This window comes from Rhinoderma darwinii, chromosome 3 (genome assembly GCF_050947455.1).
Source record: "Rhinoderma darwinii isolate aRhiDar2 chromosome 3, aRhiDar2.hap1, whole genome shotgun sequence".
NCBI lineage: Eukaryota > Metazoa > Chordata > Amphibia > Anura > Rhinodermatidae > Rhinoderma > Rhinoderma darwinii.
Window position 1 is genome coordinate 391,533,662 of NC_134689.1, and position 21,809 is coordinate 391,555,470.

The 21,809-nt window shown below is 41.9% G+C and overlaps 1 protein-coding gene across 1 annotated transcript; it reads right to left on the minus strand.

The window, feature by feature from the left end:
* Positions 1-3,815: 3,815 nt before the first annotated feature.
* LOC142748350 (cytokine receptor common subunit beta-like) lies at positions 3,816-20,773 on the minus strand. The gene is made up of 7 exons (XM_075855435.1): positions 20,613-20,773; positions 20,198-20,349; positions 15,989-16,193; positions 15,200-15,290; positions 12,723-12,798; positions 11,292-11,353; positions 3,816-7,115 (listed from the first exon to the last, which is right to left on the minus strand). Exons 1-7 carry the CDS (start codon positions 20,737-20,739, stop codon positions 6,857-6,859), a joined length of 972 nt encoding a protein of 323 aa, XP_075711550.1. The 5' UTR covers positions 20,740-20,773; the 3' UTR covers positions 3,816-6,856.
* Positions 20,774-21,809: the final 1,036 nt, after the last annotated feature.

Below are 21,809 nucleotides of genomic sequence, written 5' to 3' on the forward strand. Positions count from 1 at the left end.
ACTGTTTGATTGATGTTCTAATACATTGCACTACCTATGTAGTTCAATGTATTAGAACTGTCAGTTATTCACTGACAGCAAGCCGATCAGGCTCAGTTTCCAGTCGGGGCCTAATCGGCTTCCGTAATTGCAGATAGGACATTTTTAGGTCTCCCGTTGCCATAGTAGCAGTTGGCAGCCTTGCCATCGCCTCGCAGGCTGCCGATTTGCTACAAACTAATAAGATGTAGCTAGCTCCGGTTACAGCGGGGTGTCCGCTGTAACGTACAGCGGACACCCACCGCTGATGACGCCGGCTCAGCCGGAAGCTGAGCTGGCGCCATCTTTCCAATGGTACCGGAAGCGATCACGTTGCTGGGGTGCCGGTGGCTAAAAACACCTCACATGCTGCGATCCCTATTGAACGCTGCATCTGAGGCGTTAATCGGCCGGATTGGATGCTTGCTCCGTTCCTGGCCGTTATATCAGCGTGCCAGCTGTAACATACAGCTGGCACCCGGCGGTGATGGTGCGGTCTCAGCTCCTGAGCCCGGACTATCATCGCGACGTAATGGTACTGCGCTTTGCGGGAAGACCTGCCCGACAGCGCCTTATATCTACGGCGGATGTCGGGAAGGGGTTAAAAAATGTCACGTTTATTGGACAACTTATTACGGCTTTCTTTATTATTTACATATTTCATATTTAGCATGTAGTAAGGGATGAAATTACGTCACTCACCCATTTGGTTTGTATTCTTTCTTTATTGTGGCATCAAGCAAAAACGTAAAAGCGTACAAGGGAGGACATAGCAGATTGCAGGTTACAGCCTGTTTCGCGCTAAGCGTAGCTCTTCTTCTGACCTGAAAAACATTGCTGGCGGCAATCTTTTAAACTGCCGTCAGTTGTAGCTTCCTTAGTAGCGCGTATAGCAACGCTGAAAGACCTCTGTCAAACGCCCATTTATGCTAAACAGTCTCCAGCAGAAGGAAATCGTTACGTCAAAAGAAACAAGGCAGATACTAAGTACCTCTAGAATTCTATTATGCCAGGTCGCTGGAGAGAGTTCTTCTCTATTTGCGGTAACATATGACGAAGACATCTGACAGCAGTTTAAAAGAATGCCGCCAGCAATGTTTTTTCAGGTCAGAAGAAGCTCTACGCTTAGCGCGAAAGAGGCTGTAACCTGCAATCTGCTATGTCCTCCCTTGTACGCTTTTAAGTTTTTGCTTGCTGCCACAATAAAGAAAGAATACTAGCCAAACGGGTGAGTGCCATAGTTTCATCCCTCACTACATGCTGTTTACAGATTGTTCACATTTCTTCTTGCTGAGCACTACCCAAAGTGTTTGGCTAAAGAAACTCCTGCCCCAATTTTGCTTCATAGGACTGCTACATACCTAAGAGACTGACGAGTAGTGCCAACTTTTTTTCTACTGTGCCTGGTACACATTTCATATTAAGTAAATAATCCATAATCAGGGCTTCATAATAAGACTCTGTTCACATCTGTTTTTCGCACAAGTTTAGTGAGTGAACTGGAAAAGCTCCCACGGTACATCATAAATGCGTCCATAGGTCCCCATGCACCCAACCAGTGGAGGATTAAGTAGACCATAGGCCCTGGGCTGTTACCCAAACTTGGGCCCCCCTTCCGCACCGCCGCGCTGTAACTATTTTTAACACTACCTTTTTGGGCAAGCATTAACAAATGGGTGTTACGATTCCCCTTGTCACAGGGCTGTGTCCCCTACATACTGACAGTATCACACTGTGCTGGGACACATCCTCCTGACAAGGGGAATTGTCTATTAGTCCTGGACTGCAGAAAGACTTTTTGTGAAATACAAGGATTTCCCATAATAAACTTGTCAGGAGAGGAGACAGATTCTCTATAAATCTAGTAACTCACAGGTGACTATTTCTCAGATTCTAGTAGTTTTTTTCCTCTTTTCTTCTCCATCCGGTCCAGAGCTCATGACGACTTCTCCCGGTCATAACCATTTCTGCAGAATTTGCCACTCAGATGTCTTTGGCTCCTCACTTTTCTAACATTTCCACACCTATAAACGAAAATGAAATTATCATGGTGCCACATACTGTAGCCCTAAATATAATAGCACAAAACACTGCGCGCCTGAATGTAATAATACCATAAACTGTAAAACACCACATACACACAGCCCCGTGTATATAGTGCCACACACAGCCCCTGTAGATATTACACAGCCCCCTACAGATATCACATATCCCCTTATAGCTAGCACCATACACATCCCCCTGTAGAGAGCATTACACACAGCCCCCTATAGATAGCGCCATACAGCCCCCCTGTAGAGAGCGCCACACAGCCCTCCCCCTCTTGTAAATAGCACCACAGAGCCCCCTGTAAAGAGCGGCACACATACAGCTGTGGATAGCGCTACACAGCCGCCCCTTGTATATAGTGCTACACAGCCCTCCCCTTGTATATAGTGCTACACAGCCCTCCCCCTTTGTACATAGTGTCATACAGCGCTCCCCCTTGTATATAGTGTCACACAGCGCTCCCCCTTTGTATATAGGGCAACACAGCGCCCCCCCCCCTTGCATATAAGGCCACTTAGCGCTCCCCCTTGTATATAGGGCCACATAGCGCCCCCTTGTAAATAGTTCACACAGCGCTCCCCCCTTTGTATATAGTGCCACACAGCACTCCCCTCCCCCCTTGTATATAGGGTCACACAGCACTCCCCCTCTTGTATATAGTGTAACGGAGAACTCTCCCCCTTGTGTAAAGTGTCAGAGAACACTCCCCCCTTTGTATATAGTGTTACAGAGCATTCCCCCCCTTTGTATATAGTGTCACACAGCACTCCCCTCCCCCTTGTACATAGGCCCACACAGCGCTACCCTCCCCCTTGTATATAGGGACACCCAGCACTCCCCCCTTGTATATGGTGTAACGGAGCACTCCCCCCCTCCTTGAATATATACACAGCGCTACCCCCACCTAAAAAAAATTCTATATATATGTATATATATATATATATATATTTTACTTACCTTGCCCTGTGGTGGCCGCTCCAGCTGGACGCATGTGAATGCTCCAGACTAGACGCATGCGTGAGGCAGTACCTTATCATGCCGGCCTGCGCAGGGAGTCTTCTCAGCACCTAATAGGCTGCAGGCCTAACGTGGCCTGCAGCCTATAATATTCATTTGTATCCTGAGGACTCCGATACAAATGAATCTGGCTGGCGCTAGCACCGGGGCCCCCTCCGGTGCTAGCGACGCCACCGGGCATGAGGGGGCCCATGCGGTCATGTGCAGTTCGGACGGCCATGGGCCCCTTGGGAGACTTGGGCCCTGGGCGGCCGCCCACACCGCCCTAAAGATGATCCACCACTGCACCCAACGTATGCCATAAGAGTTTTTTTTTTCATATGTTGTGCAGGTATGTGTCGGCATACTTGTTTTTTTCACTGTATAGGAAATCATAATCTACTATGCTTTTCTATGCAGTGGGACACAGTGTAAGAAAGTATACCACAGGATATGTACTATGGGAGTCAATGGCTGACGTATGCAACTCTATGTCTATACAAGACATACAACAGAGGCTTATGTCTATGCATAGAGATCTTCAATTTCCAAGTTCTGGGCAGTGATCACATAGAGCGGGAAGGTGCCCTGTGATGCCAGTGACAGCTTTAATATAGTTCCTCTGCTTGAAGTCTCTGTCCTATTAGATGTGTGTTCGATGATTAACCCCTGTGTTGGCTGCTCTCTGGTAGTGTTGGGGTATTAGTGAAAAAAGAAAAGAAAAAAGGATCCAGAAACATAACAGGCCCTCGTTGGAATATTAAATAATTTGTATTAATTTATTATTTAGATTATATAAAAAATTGTAGAAATACTTTTCCAAACATTGTACATATAATAATTAAAAACACCACCTGGCCTGGTTCCATAATAAATACACATAGACTATGTTCCTATTCCAACATTCAAGTATATCCCCCATCTATGTATTGGCTAAACAAATCTATGATTTTAATTAAATAGTCAGTAAGTTATATCCCATCACATAGTACAAAGTAAGTAATGCGGAGGAAATAATATAACTGGATTTTTTTGAACCCAGCAGATTCTTCCTTTTAATTTTAATAACCGCTTGACTCATTTCGCACCTGCAGTTATTTGCATGTTCTGAAACCTAGGTCAGTACAGTCTGTCCATTAAATGCCACAGTGATTTATAGACACGGATATATTGGTTAAAAAAATGACCATGTTATGCTCATCTGCTCATCGTCCGTGATTTTAGAATACAAACGTCAAGACTGCAATGGAGTGCTTAATTCCTTCAGTTGGATCCCATTTCCAGATAGCGCATAGGAAATAGTGGGAGAGCAGGTGAGTCATTTTGATCTTGATCGGGCCCTGTCTAATGCATCACCACCTAATATTCCCATATAGCGGAAGAGGCTGCCACAAGGATATACTTGTGTGTTAATCCAATCGATCATTTCAAGCTACCTCTAGGCTTCATCCCAAGGCTTTTTTAAGGTGATCCATATAAGAACATAGTCCCCTCCGTAGAGAGATAGAAGTCTAAACAAGGTTTGAAGCCAGAGCGGTGAAGTAGAAATCATGTTGTGCTATCTCACATATGGCGTTCAAGACTGCCTGGGACTGCAAGGCATGGTTGACGTGACTACCTGCCGTAAGCACCTTGATGGTTCCAGCTGACGCATTTCATCCCTGTTCAGGATTACCTCAGAGCTGTTCAATCAGTGCAAGGTAATACAGCATCTTTTATAGTGGCGTGGTTAAAGGGAAAATATCCCAAATTTTTAGTATGCAGCAAAAATATAACATATCCTTTACAAAAGGTAAATCCATTTCCACATAAGTATGTATATATTTCTTTTTCTCTAAGGCAATTCGAAGAAAAAGTACATTTATAGAGACAGTTAAATGAGAAATCAATAACAATAAATCACAGGGTATTCATTTTCACCTCTGCAGTTTGTGGATGATCAGCGGTGACCTCACCAAAAATAATCAAAGCAAACTAACAAATAAAAAGTAAAGTTAATAAAATGAAAAGTGATAAGAATAGAATTTAGGGTTTGCTTCGGAGTGTCAGGTAGTCATTCCGAGGGCATAATTAGAGCAATCGGACTGGGTTCCCAGTGTTGGGGTATGTGCAGTCAACTATTTGCTGCTCTTGCAGCATCCGCCGTGTTTTCAGCCTCACCTCCAATGAGAAAGCAAAATGCAGGTGCAAGGAGGAATTTCTTCTCCTTAGAAAAATATCATTAACATATCTCTGCATGGGTTCCCCAGGAGTTCTCTTTGGAGTTCCCCTCTTAGCTCTACACGTAACTCACCACATACTGATTATCCCCTGGCTATGTGAACCTACTCCATTGGCAGGGGGACTCATAATGGGCTAAGATTTTACCAAAGAGCACTGAGGAAGCCTGAGGACACCACGGAGGATGGGCTAATCATCCAGCCTTGGTGCCGCTGCTGGCTGGAGGTCTAGCCCATTGTCCCATAACTGGAGCGAGAGATGTTCATGTAACTCTTCCCAGGGTATGACTAGCTAATAGTAGCAGAACCCTTGCAGGGATAGAGACACCTCCTGCATCTCCCTCACCATTCACACCACCAGCCACATCACCACTAGCACCACAACCTCACCTGCTGCCTGCCTGTCCCCAAACCCATGCACCACTATCACATGAATGCCCTGCTACTCAGGACACAGAGCTACATGAACACCTCTCACTTCAGCTATGGGGCGCTGAGCTACTCCTCCATCCATCAGCAGCACCATGGCTCCCCTTCCTCTGCGATGTCATCGGCTTCATCAGTGCACCATGCTCTTTGATTAAATCTGAGCCCAGCATGAGTACCTCTGTCAATGGAGAAGGCCCGGGGCGTCTGTGCGAGGTAATAATTATTGTTTTTACAATAGGAGTCAATGGCCGACATATGACACTGTGTGCCTATACTCCTGTCATATACCTCCAAAGCAGCCAAAAACTAAATGTAAGCTCAGCTTGATCATTCTCAAGTATGACCAATGGACTAGGTCTTTAAAACATTTTTACAACTACATTTTAAGTAAAGCCTCAAAGTCCTTTTGATACTTGATAACCAGATGTGTAAAAATACACTAGCTAGATTTATGCACTATGGTTGCCACTAAATGCTTATGAACATTAAATTATACTTTGCTGCCTATCATGGTGTAAAAGTCTTCAAAAAATGGTTTGTAAGGTTTCCTGTAGAGGTTGGTAGATAATGATTTACAATCAACTGACCGGTCATCCTCATTGTATAGCCTGTTCTTACCAGTGCCTGGCTCCATTTGTATGTGGGCCACAGTGGGCCTTCTGTCCCAAACTCTCAGTTTGACAAGTAAAGAGCATGCTTACACAGATAATCATAGGTGGCACCAAGTACATGGTGCCCATGCCAGCCCTGTTGATAACCCTCATTTATGGAGGTGGCCCTTCATTCAGTAGTATATAGTTAGAACTATCCTAGAATTAATAAGCTTGGCTGACAATGTTGGATATGAACCCTAACATTTCATGATAAGTTGTTGGAACATCCCACATAGAGCTTATGGACTATATTACTCCGTGAGAGGTAGAATGAGAAAAACTTCTATAGGTTACAGTTTACGTCATCCATAATCACTTTGCTGATAAGTCTTTCCAAATAGACTTTCCTTGGGTAATATCCTTTTCAAAGCCTTGTGATGGTTACTCATGGCAGCTGTCTAGTGTTTCCATAAAGTACAAACAGAAATAGCTTCTAATTATAAAATTGTTTATAAATTACTTTCCAGTCCAAATGCTTTTGGCAGGAGACCTTCAAGAGAATAGGTAAGGTCCATCAAATGCACAAACTGTAAATTGCGAATCCTCCATATCTCTGTTCTCTTGTTCATCGATTAGCTCTGAAAATGGTTTGTACTCATCTGTTATAGAAGCTGTGGGGTATTCGTCTTTTGTCATATCAAAGAGAAATAGACACTGGGTATCATCATCCTGAAGCAATTCACTAAGTGGCTGGGTAACCTGCTCCTCATCCTGTCTTTGGAGATTGATTTCTTTTTTTGATGGTGCCCACCTAGGTATAATATGAAAAATGTCATAGAGAACACAAACATGTTGACAGTAGCCCACTTGAAAATGATTAAATATACACATATATCAGAAATATATTTACAGTACACAACGCAGCATGTAACATAGAAACCAAGCAAGTAGTTAGGTTACTTAATATATTCGCTAAAATCAGTGACTCCCGACGTTATTCTCCTTTGGGAAAATGTCCATTCTCAAGGAACCTCTACTTTCATTCTCATAAAAAAAAACTTAGTGTAGGCATGGTCAAAAGAAGAGGGATTTTAAGAATGTTGGTGCCCATGGTGGAGATGGCACCCCGACTCCACCCTCTTTATATGGACTGTCTGGGGATTTACAGACGATTGGTAACCCTGTTTAGTACCTAATATTCCTGGTAGTTCCAGATGGTACAATTTTGCCATCCCTACTTTAAAAGTGACAGCTCATCTGCTGCTGTCTTCCAGGGAACCCTGGTTGGGAGAGATTGTTATTGAAAATTATGGAGATCTGGACAACCTACATGCAACTCTGCATGCCTTTTAAAAGATTTTGGGGGAGTTCACAGTGCTGTCCTTACCACCTACACTGTGTACTATTACCTTAAAGGATTATGTTGTGTATCAGTTTTGCCTGAACTTTTCCTTTCCATTATTTACAAATGTAAATAATTATGCAAGTTGTATTATTTAAATAGAAATTGCAATCTTAGGAATTTAAAGGAGTTTTCATAAAACCTTGGAGCACCCTGCAATGGTGGTAAGGACAGCACTGCGAACTCCCCCAAAATCTTTTAAAAGGCATGCAGAGTTGCATGTAGGTTGTCCAGATCTCCATAATTTTTCAAGACTTCAAGATGGAGCCGAAACATAATTTCTGTACAATGTGGGTGAAATAAAAATTATTTAAGGGCATGCATTAAGGCCTCATGTACATGATCGTGCATTTGCTGCTTCATACTATGGGCCAATGCACATGACTTTGGGCTCATTATAGTCGATGCACATCTTGTATGTGCTCGGTCCGTGATTGCGGACGGCTCGCGGATGACACTTCGCGGCCCGTCTGTGCCGTATTCATGGACCGTGCACACCTCCATGGTCGTGTGCATGAGGCCTAATTCTGTTGTTTTGCTATTTACACTATATGCAAACCGAGCAATGCCCCTAAGTATACCAATGGTCCTAGTGACTAATAAGATAAACCAAAAAGAGAAACAAGTCACCACCAAATAATAGAAAAAGTAAAAAAGCCTTTATTAAAAGTCAATTAGACACAAACAAACACATAGACAAAACTATACACAATAAAATAAGCCCTCGTAAAAAGATGGAATCAGAACATGAAAGCAGCATGGCCCCCCAGATAGAAAGCCGGTCAAAACATCGCCCAGACTGTTAAAGTGCATAAGTCGTAAATTTAAAGCAAGTGCCAGGTACGGTACGTTTGCACAGATTGCTACAGTGAAATAAAATAGATATAAGTGCAATCACAGACATATATATCAAACAAACGGCAGTGTACCTATACCTACAAAATACAACGATAGCCGGGAGATCAGGACCGGGATAAGGGGGGACCGCTGCTGCGCCTGACGCGCGTTTCGCTGATGCTTCCCCCCTTATCCTGTCTGGGCGATCTTTTGACCGGCTTTCTATCTGGGGGGCCATGCTGCTTTCATGTTCTGATTCCATCTTTTTACGAGGGCTTATTTTATTGTGTATAGTTTTGTCTATGTGTTTGTTTGTGTCTAATTGACTTTAATAAAGGCTTTTTTACTTTTTCTATTATTTGGTCGTGACTAGTTTCTCTTTTTGGTTTATTTACACTATATGGTCAAACATATGTGGACACCTGGTCATCACACCTATATGAGATTGTTGGACTTCCAAAACCATGGGTGTTAATAGAGTGGGACCCTTTTTGTTCACGTTCGACCAAGTGGGCGTTGTACAGAGGAGTGCATGACGCTGACCAATCGGCATCATGCACTCCTCTCCATTCATTTACACTGCACTAGCGATATAGATATATCACTATGTGCAGCCTCATACACAAGCCCTAACATTACTACAGTGTCCTGATAATGAATACACATGACCATCCAGCCTGAACGTCATGTGTACTCAGAATCCTGACACTTCTGAATCTTTTTTTGTGAGATTCCGGCAAGTGAAACCAAATCTCGTTTAGCTCCGTGATCTCGCGAGATTTCGTATCCGTTGCTGGAATCTCACAAAAAAGATTCAGAAGTGTCAGGATTCTGAGTACAGATGACATCCAGGCTGGATTTCATGTGTATTCATTATCAGGACACTGTAGTAATGTTAGGGCTTGTGTATGTAGCTGCACATAGTGATATAACAATATCGCTAGTGCAGTGTAAATGAATGGAGAGGAGTGCATGATGCCGATTGGTCAGCGTCATGCACTCCTCTGTACAACGCCCACTTGGTCGAAAGTAAAAGTACGCCCACTTGGGCATTAAGAAAGCTCATTAGCATAAACTTAAATCGCTCCTAACTTTGTGAAAAAAGATCGGTTTTTTAAATAAAAAGCATTACTGTCACCTACATTACAGCGCCGATCTCCTTATGTAGGAGACAGGGCACTTATAATGTGGTGACAGAGTCTCTTTAAGTTCCTCCACACTAAACTATTTACATCAGGTCTTTCTGAACCTCGCTTTGTTGACTTGGGTTCAGTCATTCAGTTATGCACAGGATTGCACCTTCCCCAAGCTGTTACCACAATGTTGGAAGCATAGAATTGTCTAAAATGTCTTAGTATGCTGCTAACTTCCCTTTCACTGGAAACTGGGACTGAGCCTAAAGACTGAAAAACAGCTTCAGACCTTTATCCCTTGTTTACTAAATTTTACAGTAGGCGGCACTATACATTGCAGTAGGTAACGTTCTCCTGACATCCGCCAAACCCAGATTCGTCCATCCAGGGTCTCAAATCTCTCTGGCTGTAGAGGACTCCTTTTCACCAGTTTAGTGTTACAGCTGGCAGTGTCAAGACGTGGAGTCTAACAGACCCCTCAGTTTTCACCACGAACCACCACAAGGCAGTATAGACTTAGCTACTAGAACAAGAGTGCTAGAGTCAGGATGGGACCTAATACTTTGTCAACTGTTAACGCTAAGAAAGAGGCTTATGAAGGGATCCAATTGGATTATGTGACAGCAGAGGGAAGTAATCTAATTTAAAAATGGTTCCTCATGCAGATAACTAGATGGAGCTCTGGCCTGTAGTACAGCACTTTGACCACTTGAGAGCATGTAGTACCGTACATTGACCACTGGGTGGAGCTCTGGCTCTGAGAATGTCTGAAAGACGATGTTGACACAGTAAGTAGGCGCTTGGTGCCATTTTGTAACAATCATACAGTCAGATACGGGTTCATCACTCTAGAAAATACGTTCCAGAATCCAGTGGCGTGCTTAACACCGCTCCAGTCGACGCCTGGCATTGTGCATGGTGATCTTAGGTTTGTGTGCAGCGACCATGGAAAACCATTTCATTAAAGCTAGAGACGCACAGTTCTTGTGCTGATGTCACTTTCAGAGGCAATTTGGATCTCTTTAGTCAGTGATGTAACAGAAGATAGGCAATTTTACGGTCCATGCACTTTAGCACTTGGCGGCCCAGCTCTGAGTTTGTGCGGTCCACTGCTTCATGACTGAGCTGTTACTTCTAGGCACTTTTACTTCACAATAATAACAACACGTAGCAAATGATCTAGGAGATCAGAAATTTCCCAAACTGACTTGTGGCAATCGTGGCATCCTATGACAGTGCCGCATTTAAAGTCACTGAGCTCTTTAGTACGACCCATACAACTAGCAATGTTTGTCTATGGAAATTGCATGGATGGGTGCTTGATTTTATGCACCTATTTTTAATATGTGGCTGAAATACCTGAACTCAATAATTAGGAGGAGTGTCCACATACTTTTTGCCATATAGTGTATTTCAAAAGCAAATGTCAAAACGTCATAAAGGAAGATCAGGTTGAGTAGGACCATAGTTTCATCATATATATAGGAGTACTTTATACAGTTAGTTCTTGAGCAATTTGAGCCAAATCCATAATGTTACTGCTTCAACAGGTCATACTTTTAGACAATATCAAAGGTAGCATTATTATTTAGTAGCATAGTATGAGCATACTTACATCAACACTGTGTTATAGGGCTCCACATAAAAATGTTCTTCAGAAGGCAAACTTGCTCCATTCTGTAAAGTTAGATAGCGAATCACTAACCTGTCCTGTACATAGATAATTTTATTAATGTATACCGGCTTTGCAACAGAAATATTTATAACAAAGTAAAGGTATTTCATGGAATTAGGCCTCGTTCACATCTGCGTTGGGGTCCTGTTCTGACGTTCCGTTTGAGTTCTCCATCAGAACAGGACCCCGAACAGACACAAAGTGACACAGACGGAAACCAGAGGTTTCCGTTTCCATCACCATTGATTTCAATGGTGACGGATCCGGTGTCCATGGTTTCCGTTTGTCTCTGTTGTGCACCGGACCCGTCGTTTTGCCGGAAGCAATAGCGTAGTCGACTATGGGTCCAGTGCACAACAGAGACAAACGGAAACCATGGGCACCGGATCCGTCACCATTGAAATCAATGGTGATGGAAACGGAAACCTCTGGTTTCCGTTTGTGTCTGTTCAAGGTCCCGTTCTGATGGAAAGCTCAGACGGAACGACAGAACGGAACCCCAACGCAGATGTGAACGAGGCCTTAGACAGCATCATGAAATTGGTAATTATAGCACAATTGGTAATTATGGCAGCACATTCTACTTATGTCCATTTAAATATAGTTAAAATATTCATAAATTATACATTTCTTAATAATATTATATAATAATAAATATTTTAAATGTTATAATTTAGTATTTCTATAAATGTAATTCAAAATTCAAAATTTGCATCAAATCTGCAGACGTGTATTTTGCAGTGGATTTTAAATCCATCTAAATAAATTTTTGGTCATGGGAGTAAACGGTGATGGTTCTGTGGAGTCAGACCTCAAATGACCCCTAATATGTATGGAAATCCTTAGACTGTCTGCAACCTGTTGATGGACTGAAGGGAAGTCTGTAACAAGAGTGATTTCGCCAAATATCTTATTATGTCAAATTTCTTGATCAGTTCAATTTCGTTCTCATATAGGCTCACCAAGGGCATACATTCCAAAGGGCAGACCATGTTTAGTTGGGTCTCCTTATGTTTTTGATAACTCTGAAGACCATAAAAACTCAACTTATCCAGAAATTAAATTTGATATTTAGATGATTGTGGTGGTCTGACCTCTATGATTCGATCCGATCTGAAGACCAAACTGCTCCGGTCTTGGGATGTTGCTGTGCATGGAACACTGTGAAGGAGTCGCAGCACTTAGATAACATTGTTCCCCCTTTATTCTAAGGATCAGTAAGGGTTCTGGCAGGCAGAATCCCGTTGATGGAAAATCCTAGTGATATGCCATCACTTTTTATGTTACGAAAGCCCCTCTAATGTGTACTTCTGTTTAGATACATGTCAATCCCATAACAGTATATTACAATGTATGAAGGTTTTTGCTTACCTTTGCTTTTCGTAAACCTTTGATTATGGAACTCTTGCTGGGGTTTGGAATTCTATCATCCCATTGCTTCTTATATCTATCATGGAAATGTAGAGTAAAATAGAACTGAAAGGTTTAATTTCTAATATGACCGAGGTAAATAGATATCTAGTTATAGAAAATATATAAACAATATAATGGAAATGTTACTACAATGAGTGCCTACGTGAATTTTATTGTCAGCTCTTGTGGTTACACATAAATGTCAGTAGAGTGTCTATTGTGAATGGCTTCACGTAAGATCAATTTAGGTGAATTCTAGTCCTAACGTATTGCACCATATCTGGGCCACCAAATGGACCCCTAAATATGGAAAGAAAATGCTTCAACCCTAATGTCCCCTTTAGCAGCAGAATTTCAACTAGGGCAAATTTTCAGTTTCGTAACCCTCCCCCACAAAGTCAAATATAACATTATAAGCTTTTTTTCTTCTACATGCCAAGACTGTTATCAGTCATATAGTCTGTACTGGATAATGGCAGTCCTGTGTGGGAAGGTACCTGCTGCTTGTACTTGACGCAGATATTTTGGTCCAGTGGTCTTCATTAATTGCTTATTTACACATGATCATGGCCCGGCCTTAGGGGTGTGCGACCTCTGCAGTCACACTGGGCGTATCAGCCACCACTGCAAAAGGGGGTAACTTGGGGGCAGTTGTGACCACTCGAGATCTTATTATTAATTGTATAGCACTGTTATCCCATTGCACATGGAGCTGTTATTTCCTAACTGTATATCATTACTATTTGAGCACTGTATAGGGGTATTTAGTTGAGCATTGTGTAGCACAGATGTTTAAGCACTATACAGGATATTATTTTTGCAGTGCATGGTGGTGGTGGCTGCATTTTATAGCATTGTTATATAGGCAAACATATAGAAGTGTTATCTGGCCAACATATGGTATTGTATGGCACTTTTATTTAGGCACTGTGTGGTATGGCTATTTGGCTATTTATGCACTGAATGACAAAACATCATATGAGAAAGGAGAGGGCACCAATAGTAGATACTACACAGGGCAGCATCTGACATAAAGCCAACCCTGCGACATGATGTAGATATATTTATAGACATTTATTATAAAGGTTGCGGTTCTTGTTCGGTAATAAATACTTAATTTCAGGTTAACTTTGCATGGTCAATTCCATAGGGGTTGTGTATTTTTAGTGGGTTTATTATAGTGAGAAGCATTTTGTACCTACAGGTTCCTAGGAGGTACATCTAGTACTTGTTATACTGCTGATTAAATAGTTAAAAAACATAGAATTACTCAGTTTTTCTTTTTTTGTGGTGATTAGCTGATTTTGCCAGGGTAATGTAGCAGTACATGGCAGTCATGAATGACTGTTGATTTAATACAAAGATGGCCCAAGTCTGTGAGACCAAGAGCCACTACTTGTTAGTGGCGCTCCGTATTAGCTCATATAGAAGGGGTAGGGGACGCCCCTGTATGATGTATTGATGGGGCAACCATCTTTAATTCTCCTTCCACTGGCTATGCCCCTGTCTAGCAGGAGGCACCACCTTTATTAAAGTACTTCAACCTTCACTTCCTTTACTGGAAGAATTCACCATCACGTTTCCTGCCTTAACAGACGTCCCTTCCAGGAGATGTCAATCAAGAGTGAAGGTAAGGGGCTTGAGAGTGGTTGCCGTCGATAAATTGAGACATTTCACAAATGAAAGAACGCCCAGCGGACACTTAGTGATTCATAAGCATACGGCACATGAGTGAATAAAAGTTAATTTTCGCTGATATGCCTGGCTTATGATAGCAAATGTGGGGATGTTTGAACTTGTTTCCTGAGCGCCTATTTGGCGGTATTAAGAGGGGTGTAAATGAACAATGTTTGCTATTTACATGCTGTTAAAGAAAACATTTACATGCTGTTAAAGAAAACAGTGAAGAGTTATGACATTTATTTACATAAAATGGGGCCACCTGGCATTCAAAGTGTCTAGCAATGTACATGTTCACCTAATGAGCTGAGTGCTAGTAGACACGCATGCTAAAGTATTCTTCCCCATAGCCAGATCTCTGAATAGTGGTCATATGTTCATTGCATAGAAGACAATAGAAATAGCTTTCTTTCCTGCTTGTCAGGAAAGGAGCAGAGCCTCTTGAGTATCCCTGTTAGGACTGTAAAGCTCTGCATCATATATTTTTATATGCTAGAAACACTGCAATTACTTTAAAACAGCTATTAACAGCATGTCTGGACGTTTAGTATGAAAATGATTTTGGGATGCAGCCTTTTAGGTCATGAATGTAGTTCTAGTCATAGATTAATAAATAATGTTGTTGCCATGCTAGTGTTTCTCTTTCATGTAAAAGAAGGGTTTGACAATGGAAGAGCTGAATGTTGGAGGTACAGTGAGTAAATCAATTTATCACATAGAAATACAATCTTCATGATTACATGAAATACACTCACCTTACTAAAGCTCTGCATCCACATACTGCACAGATCACAAAAACAACCACAGCTGATAGAACCAGAATGCACAGCAACAGAGTATTTGGGACTAGGAAAAAAAAAAAAATCAAATCATGTGGAATCACCTAGACACCATCTCCAAAAATTAGCCACGCATTTTCGTAAACTCAAAGCATGATCTGCACCATCAGTTTCTCACATACAACCAGGTTGTTCAACATGATAGTTAAAGTGCTTGTTGCTCAGGATAACCTCTTCTCCTAATGCCCTATTATGGACTATAGACGTTATAAATGGTAGTCTCCATTTGGGACCTCTCGACAGAACAGAGGAGAGCAACTTCAAAGAGATTCTCACACTCTGGAGAACTTCAGTGGGTAACATGTAATGCTTCATTTCCCAAATAATGTCATTGCAGAAAAAATATGTACACGCCAACACAATATAGCTATCTGTCGTGAGGTTCCAGCAGATGGACATTCTGCTTTCAACTCACCATCAGGGGAAGCTGTCACGTTCCAGGTTTTCTCCTAATTGGACCCCTTTGAACCAATTAAAAAGTGACAGCTTCATTGGCCTCTGTGAGTGTGACTTTTTGGAGAGGAGGTCACTTTAGTCAATCTAATGATTAAAGCTATTTATTGTGCAATTATTTGGTGATTAACAATATATGTTTGTTGTTCCTGAACATAATGAAGTTGATTTCATTTATTTTTCCCGGGTGAGTTGCACTTTTAGCTGTTGGTGACGAATCTTATCTAGAAAGCAGTGAAGTTATGAAGCTACCTGATTTGGTGTGAAATGTTTGCACATTGCTCCATTCACTCCAGGGCCCCTTGTAGCAGTGGTCTGGATCTTTCTCCCCCAGTTTTACTCGTACCTTCACAGAGTAGTTAGTACTAGGTGTAAGCTGCTTCCCTAATTTGAGGAGTACATTGAGGTCATCATTAGGTGACAGTATTTTGGAATCACCTGGGCAGTCAAAAGCAACCTGTCAGTGAATAAAAAGATTGATATCATTAGCGTTGCTTACGTCAAGAGCTCTGCATCCACATACTTTTCAAGAAATATTCAAGATACTGTAATTAATTATTTTGCACCAGACCTATCCTACTAAAACTGGTCCTATGTGGTTGGATACAATAATCATGCAAGTAATTAAATCATCTATGGCTAGCTATTGAGCTGATAGGAAAAATTACTTTGTGTTTTGATAACTGGCAAATTTCCTATTACAGAATCATAATTCCCTCACATAAGACAAGGGAAACTGAAATAGAGATCAAGTATTTCAACAAAATAATTATTATTATTGTTCAATATTACACAATGTAATTACCAACATGTTTGAAAATCTCCCTATTGTGCTGCAATCTATCACTTTTTTACAGATTTTTTCAGGGAGCACAATGTGTTGCATCATTATATTCATGGGGAACAGTGTGTGGCAGTATTATTTTCAGGAGACACAGAGTATGGAGCCATTATATTTAGGGGGCACAGTGTGTAGCAATATTGTAAATAGAGGGCAAAGTGTGTAGCTCTATTATATTTGGAGGGCAGAACCGATAAAAACACAGGGACATATACAAAAACACCGAAAAAGGCACAGTGTGGGGATGTGCTGCAAAGGTGGGAAGCCGAAGACTTCTGGACGGTAAACTCTGCAGAAACAAGTAGTGGACTGATGAAATCATTATAATTGTCTGGACACGATGGAGAACAAAGGGAAGGAGAAAAATTGCAATCAGAGAAGACGTCAACTGTGAGTCACTGAATGTCATGGTTTATTCTGCCTCTGATCTTGTCCAATCAGTACTGTAGTCACTCATATGGTCTATAGCATAGTGATGGGTGGCAGTATTCTTATTTGTGAAAAAACAACTCCCAGCATAACTTTACCATTGTTAGGCCATGTTCAGATGTGGCAGAATTTTTCCGCTGCAAGTGTTGGCGCAGATTCGGGACAATTACGCAACGAATCTGCACCAACATTTGCAGATTTGACAGGAAATTCAGACATTGCAGATATCACAGCGGACTTGCCACAGATGTCAGTTTTTGCATTCAAAGGCTGAAATCTGCAGTGAAATTCCGCAATGTAATGTGCATGCTGCGGAGGGAAAAATCTGCACCGCAGCCTAATTTCCGCACTGTTATTTTCTGCAACGTCTGAACTAAGTTTCCTAAAAATGTATAGAAACAAATGTAAAAAACGGCTGCTGCAGAATTCCACTGTGGACTGGCTGCAGCGGAATTAAACAGCAATTCCGCCATGTCTGAATGTGCCCTTAAGGTCATACTGGGATGTGTAGTTTCGCATGGTACAAACTTATGATAGTATTGATTTTGTAGCTAGGCGATTTCTGCCTTTACTTGGTGTACAACCATTATTGCTACCCTTTCTAACTAGAATATCAAGAGCTGAAATCGAAGTGGTTACTATGAGCAACATAGTAATATTTTTTCTTTGAGCTGGTCTATTCCAATAACAAAGCAAGCCCAAATGTGTATAGTATACTTATTTGCAAATTTATTGGGAGCATACACTCATGGCCGCCATCAGGGCAGTACTAGAGGTACTGCTGTACGGGACCCAGACCAAACCTAAATGAAAGGGGGCCCGCCGAATGCCACCGCTTGTCTTTGGTAGAAAAAAACAGGCCCCTGCAATGGGGCCCGTTCTTTTCACCAAAGTAGTGAAGCGGGCAGTTGGCCCCCCTTACCTGATTTTGGGATGCTGCTCTGCGCCTCTCGTGATAGGGGCCCGGCCATCAAACACCGCCCCCCCTTCGCGCACGAGCCCTCACGCACGCTGCCTCACACAATTGGCCTCTCGCAGCCATGCACACCCGGCCGCTCGCTCCTCTGCTATCTGCAGAGTACGTCGTCCCCCCACTTTTTTTTTTTTACTAACCTCCTTCTCCTCAACGTAAGTGCGTAGCTGCGAAAGGAGAGGAGGAGCAGTCAAGTTATAGCGCGGCGGCGGGCATTTTCCGATCTCCACTATTTTCTGGAGCCTGGAGGTGGAGGACTTGACCTGGAAGACGTGGGACAACGAGGACTGGGAGCCAGCAGCTCTTCTGACACAGTTAGTAAAGTGTCTGAAAGTGCTTATTAAGTATGGCCCTGTTCACACAGAGTATTTTTTTACGTGAATGTGTATATGATCAGATATTTGGTAACATAGATACCTGTTTACTTTGTACTACAAGTGTCAGCAATCGCTCCTATGGCAATCGCTACATACTAGGGTCTTGTCCTTTCATTTATTTTTAAACCTTGTTTGTTATATATGTCAATAAAATTCTATTTTTTATATATAATATTGGCTACAAGCTCTTGTTTCTTCTTTGTGGGAGAGTATTTTTCAGGCAGAAAAAATCTGCCTCAAAATTCCTTCAGGAATTTTGGGGCAGATTTTGACCTGCCTACACTTTCTTGCCGCATTTTTTGCCGAGTTTTTCGCCCACGGCCAATGAGGACTGCGGGCAAAAAACTCAGTGAAAAGCGATATTTTTGCCTCCCATTGATTTCAATGGGAGGTCAGAGGCGCAACAGCGGTAAGAAAGAACATGCCGCTTTTTTTCCCCCGCGGATGGCTCCCATTGACTTCAGATAAAATCAATGGGAGGCAGTTTCTTGCGTTTTTTGGCGCTGATTCCGATGCAGTTTCTGCGTCAAAATCAACACCAAAAAAACTCTGTATGGACTGGGCCTTATTAGGGTAGGAACGCACTAAGCGTGAGCGCCGCGGATTTTATGCAACAAAATTAATTGTGGAAAATCCGCAGCGTATTGCAGTAGCAGCAGAGTGGATGAGATTTGAACAAATCTCATCCACACGCTGCAGAAAAATTCTGCCCCAAAAAAAAACAAAAAACTTCATTAATTGACCTGCTGTGTTTTTTTTAAGCCGCAGCAAGTGAATTTATGCTGCGGAATCACTGCACCTCTGTTGCGGGTTTTCCGCATTCAATTCAATGGGGATTTAAAACACGCAACAAAGTGCTATGTGTTGTGATTTTTGCGCGCGGAAATGCTGCGATTCCTCCGCAATAATCACTTATGAGAAAAAAGGTGTTTTTTTTATTTTAAATTAATAAAAACATTTATACTTACAACGGCCGTAGTCTAGGCGACGAGATCCTCTATTCTGAGCGCTGCCCGGCCCCTGTCCTGACGTTTTATCCCATGTGACTGCTTCAGCAAATCAAAGCCTGTAGCGGTCACATGGACTAAAGGCGTCATCACAGGAGGCCGGGCTGCGCTCAAAAGAGAGAGACGCGTCGCCTAGACTACGGCCGGGGTAAGTCTAAACTTTTTTTTTCTCTGCAGGATTTCCGCAGTGGACATGACGCCCGAAAAACTGCACCACTCTGTGGTGCGGTTTTGCTGGCGGAATTCCCTGTGGCTACCGGGGCAGATCCGCTGTGAAGTTTTATGCAGCATATCTGTGCATATAGTGTGTTCCTACCCTTATGATGCGCTCCTGAAGCTGCTGCCTGTCTCTAAATAGGCAGTTGGTTCAGTAGAATTTGTAATTGTTTTTTTAAAAAAAATAGATTTTTATATATCACTCAAAGAGCGTGATATGGTACTGGATTGAGTACCATTAATGGGCGGTGCCACTGGAGGGGGGCCCAGATAATTTGGCTGTATGGGGCCCTGAAATTCCTGATGGCGGAATTAAGTGCATACACTAAGGAATGAGAGACCCATAGTGAATCCAAAACGTGACCATTCCTTTTGGTATGAGCTCTCAAGCAGTCAAGCCCTGCCCCAAAGCCAGTTTCTTCGTCCCTTCCATCCACCACTACTTCTACCATCAGAAATAATCAGAAGATCCTGCACCGAAACATCTTTGCCCAAACCACCAATTCTGGTATTAGAGATGTACATTTTAGGAAGGTGCACTCTGGTGTTGGCCTCACCATCTTCAAGGCACCATGCCAAAAGACACAACTGTGATTCATTAATTTCTATAGCACCAACCTCATTTGGCTGTATGTGGTTGTCTATCCAGTAACAAAGTTCATGGTGATATTTAAAGCCATACTGTTCCGTCTGCTCATTCTTCCAGCTGATCACAAAAGATTCTCCTTTAGTTTGTTCTTGTACTGTAAGGATCCAGGGCAGCAGTTTAACTGAGAGACAAAAATAAATTAATGTAGATAGAGGCTGCCACAAAATATTTGTCTATATCTATAAACTGCTTATATAAAGAGCTGTGAGATACATTTTACACCTATCTGCACCTATGAGGGAGGGGCTTGAGTCACCTCCAGGAGGGGAGCCCAGTTTTATTTCTACTACAGGCACCCACTTCTTTACGTTTGCCCATACCTATGTGTATTGTTACTAAAATTGAGTCATTAAATCATTCAAACAACTTAGCAAAGTGACTTACTGTTTAAGCAAATTTTAAAATCTATAAAGGAGGTTTCTGGATCCGTTGGCCTAACATTGACATTGTAAAACTGAATTGGATTCTCGAGATGATCGACTGTTAAGTTGCAGGCGCAGGAAATGTACATAGGGATCTCCTGCCAACATCTCGGCTGACAAGCTTCCTCTCTGAAGAAAATGAAAATATTCAGTCTAAAATTATGGTAAACATAAAATATTTGATAACAAAAAATATTATATCTATAGACAATGCATCATCCCGGCCTTTAACTATGGTCTACCCAACCCTATCCATGATCAACCAACACAAACCCTCTGACAATTATTGTAGATCCTCCGATACGTTTCCAACAGTGGTTTCTAATAACTGTGGCAGTAATGACCTCTGTTTTAAGAAACAAAACCTTTGTATGAGTTAAACCATTCGAAATTTATTTTAGTGAATAATAAATCTATTTGATATGCTGAAAAAGAACTGCCACCAAAAATAAAAAAATTACTGTCGTCCTCTGTTGAATTGTTCAAAATTCTATGTAGTTGTTGATTCATTATATCCATTTGCTCAAAACATGACTGTAGAAGGCAGAAATTGGCCATCAGTGACATGACATTGACAACGAGAAGAATCCGGAAGCCGAGGAGGTTGGTAGCATGGGCGTAGAGACAAGTGTTGGTAACATTTAAAAGTTTATAATTTCTGCATTTTAGGTCAATATAAAATAATATTTGAAATCCAGAAAACAAACAATTGGACAGTTTGTTATGATTTGATGAGAAGCTAATTAAAAAAAAAAAACAATTGAAAAAGTGCCAGATCTTCTTGTCAATTTTACAAAAATGTTTGATGCAACAGAAAAAAATTCAACATAAAAAATATAACTATAAAACTTTGGTTATAGCTGATAAACGGGGTTGTCTTATCTCCACAGCCCTTTTCCATATGTTATATTAGGTCATATGGATCTCTTAGAGTGGGTCATATGGATCTCTTAGAGTGTGTCCTCCTCTGCTGTCGGGATCCACCTCTTTGAGACAGAGCAGAGGGCAATAAATATACGGTAGCTCTTACTCTGGTGGACCCAGTCCATTCATGTATTACTTGAATGTAATACTACATATCCACTGTAACAGCTGTTGTAGGTGGTATTGAGCAGCTGAGAGGAACTTCCCCCAGCAAGATCAGTAGTTTACCGGGGGT